Genomic DNA, 3,017 nt, shown 5'->3' with positions numbered 1-3,017 from the left:
AGCTCACCTGAGAAACCTATACAGGAGCACGTGGCGACTGTACACTCTGCAGTGCATGGCCTAGGCTGGAGCAGCAGGGCAATGAGGGGAAGGCAGGTCCCCTGAGGTGAGTATACAGGACAGCACCTGATGGTGTCTACCAGGCTACCTGACCTGACCTGGCCTGTGGCAGCACCTTAAGCTAGACTCCTCCCAACCATGACTTCACCTTTTTCTGGAATTGTGCCACCCTTGCTTCTCTGAGAAGCCAGACCTTTGCGGAGGTGACCATTACCCATTCAGAGAGAGAGAGCACAGTACTCTTCAAATCTCAGTGGCATCTTGCCTGCCACCCTCCGTGCCCCAACACAACCAAGAGGGCAGGTGGCAGATAGTGACAGTTACAGAGGGTCTTACTCAGATGGCATGGCTCCTCTGGTGAGGTTTCTGAACTGCTGGTGAGGTGTGAAGAAGACATGTGGCATCAGGAGCCATGGCATTCATGTCCCATGGGACCCCAGGACATAAGGCCAGCACTGGGAAAGCAACTTGAGTCAGAGGGCTGTGGGAACCTCTATCGGTCATGTCCTTCATGTGACATAGGAAGTGGACAGATTCTTTCTGTCCCCAAAGCCTCTTTCCAACAGAGCATCTGAATCAGTATCCCATGATGTGGTCACTTCGGGGGTCACAGAGTGGCTTCATCCCAGTTCCCAGGAGCATCTGCTGTGACCCATTCCCTCTGCTCTCCTGGAAGCCCAAAGAAGAACCTTCATCACCTCTGGAGAGATCAGAGCACACGATGTTGAGATTCCCAGAGCCTGGAGGAACGGGGTCACAGGTCAACTCTGAAGAACTCAAGAACGGCTACCCAGGCACCCAAATCTCCTTCCTCCATGCCTAAGACATGTTCTAACTCTGTCTCTCCAGAGACATCTTCTGGAGGAGACCCCAGAAGGCTCAGACTGAGGTGCTGGACGGGATGTAGGAACCACAAATACCAGGCCTTTGCAAACACAGCATCTACACTCTGGGCGCTGCTGACTCCTGCAGCCTGGAGTGATTCTTGAGTTCCATCTTAGACACTGTCAGGTGGCCGTCACCTAAGCGCAGGGTTCGGGCCCAGCCAAGGAACTGAGCCAGGGGGTAGTCACTGCTGAGGCCTGCTGCTCCAAAGGCCTGGCAGACACAAAACAGAAGAAAGCCTGAGTTCTAAAAGTGATAGCCTGCTCAAAACAGCTGGCAACTGCTGTCTCAACAGAGGTCCTCTGTACCACTGTGTGTTCCAGACTTCACATAGGGCCATATTGTCATCCTCTGGATGCCTGGCTTACCAAGCCCATTCTACCAGGTTTGCTTCTGCTACTGAGAAAGTTCTGTGTGGGACCAGGTGTCAGGGTGTGCACACTGCGGAGTCAGGGCACTGGGTCTGAGCAGCAACAGGGCTCCCTTAGGCCTGAGGCCCGCTACTTGTAAGCAGAATACACTGAGGAAGACACATACTGTCCTACTGTCCTGGGGGGCAGGGGCGGGGGTGTGGGACCTGCACAAGCTCAGTTTGGAGAGGAAGGCAGCAGGCACACCCGGAGACCAGTCCAGGGCAGCTCACCTGAATAGCGCGGTCAATTACTCGATAGGCCATGGAAGGGACTGCCATCTTAATCATGGCAATCTCTAAAGCTGCAGCCTGCAGGAGAAGGCAGAGTTAGAAAAACAGGATGAGGAGCGAGGAGAAAAGACAAACTGACTGTCAGGGTGGATGCTGGATACACTGCTGCAGGCAACAGTGGACCAAAGCTAGACCTGGGCATCCTCGCATCCTCAAGTTGCCAGCAACGAGGGCATCAAAGAACCAGGACAGAATCCCCGGCTCCACTACCTGGTAGGGCAGCTCTTGCCTGGCTCTACGGCCCCTGCATAGGATGCTGGGTAACACAGCAGTCCACATGCATCATGGCCACCCACTATAGGAAATGGGTAATGTTGCTATGGGAACAAGCTCCTCTGTAAGCTAATGCTGGATTTGGACCAGGTTTAGGGGGTCCCTTCTCCCAGCTCTCCTCCTTCATCTGCCTCCTGCACCAGGTCTTGTTCAAGACCTGGAAGTACAGAGTGGTGGAAGTTCACCTCTATCCCCGGGCCTTGTCTGGCTTGCAATAGATGACCCTCTAGAGTGCAAGCAGAACATTAGCGGTCATCAGTGTCCAGGACCTGAGCCTTCCCACAGTTGCCAAACAACAAGAGACAGGGAGATGCCAGTGTCACCTCTGGGTGACGCCTGTCACCTCTGAGGCCTCCTACCTTATTTCCAGCCACATCCATGAGGTGGGCAGCTTTCAGCACCAGCAGCCGAGCCTGCTCGATGTCCACACGTGACTGGGCAATGTCTGCCAGGATGGTGCTGTGCTCCACAAGGGGCTTCCCGAAGGCTGTGCGGGACATCACCTACAGACACCAGAGAGACAAGGCTGAGGAGCTGGGACGAGAGAGCAGATGTGGGAGCAGCCTGCCTGACAGCTAATTGGCGGTGAGGGTCTGAGTGAGGCAGTGCACTGCTCATTACAGATGCCACGCCTATAGAGAACAACCTCCCGAGGCTGATGGCTGATCACAGCTACAGTGACCTTGGGGAGCTTGGAATGCTACAGGTCAACAGCCAGGAATCTTGGGCTATCACAGCACCTCAATAGTCATTTATTGCCCTCTGCTGTGTGTGACAACAACCTTGTGACCAAGGTTAATCTTTCAGGAATGTGAAGATCGCTACCTTCTACCAACCCAAGAGCTAAGAAAGTCATCAGGTAGTGCCAGAGACACACAGCAGAGATGTTTCCACTTGGGCTGTGCCTCGCCTGCCTGAAGCACCATCAGTGCACCTGCAAGTGTTCTGTGACTTCCTCCTTTGTTACTATAGAGACTTCATGAAGCTGGCCGGGCAGCACACAGGCTTAATGCCAAAGGGAGAAGCAGGGGGTCTCTATGAGGTCTATGCTGTGTGTGTGTGTGTGTGTGTGTGTGTCTGTGTGATTCATCCTTAG

At 54.0% G+C, this 3,017-nt stretch overlaps 1 protein-coding gene across 1 annotated transcript in view; it reads right to left on the bottom strand.

Moving 5' to 3' along the window:
• Positions 1–684: 684 nt before the first annotated feature.
• LOC114620011 (acyl-CoA dehydrogenase family member 10-like) overlaps positions 685–3,017 on the bottom strand; it is a 22,381-nt gene continuing 20,048 nt past the window's right edge. Inside the window, exons 4-6 of the mRNA XM_028765967.1 lie at positions 2,281–2,424; positions 1,589–1,666; positions 685–1,158 (exon numbers count right to left, since the gene is read on the bottom strand). Coding sequence (XP_028621800.1) covers positions 1,003–1,158; positions 1,589–1,666; positions 2,281–2,424 — 378 coding nt within the window. The 3' untranslated portion in view covers positions 685–1,002. The remainder of the gene's footprint in view (positions 1,159–1,588; positions 1,667–2,280; positions 2,425–3,017) is intronic.

Source organism: Grammomys surdaster, unplaced genomic scaffold (assembly GCF_004785775.1).
Source record: "Grammomys surdaster isolate TR1022 unplaced genomic scaffold, NIH_TR_1.0 166, whole genome shotgun sequence".
NCBI lineage: Eukaryota > Metazoa > Chordata > Mammalia > Rodentia > Muridae > Grammomys > Grammomys surdaster.
The sequence above is the reverse complement of the archived record's forward strand: the minus strand, read 5'-3'. Positions and strand labels throughout refer to the sequence as shown.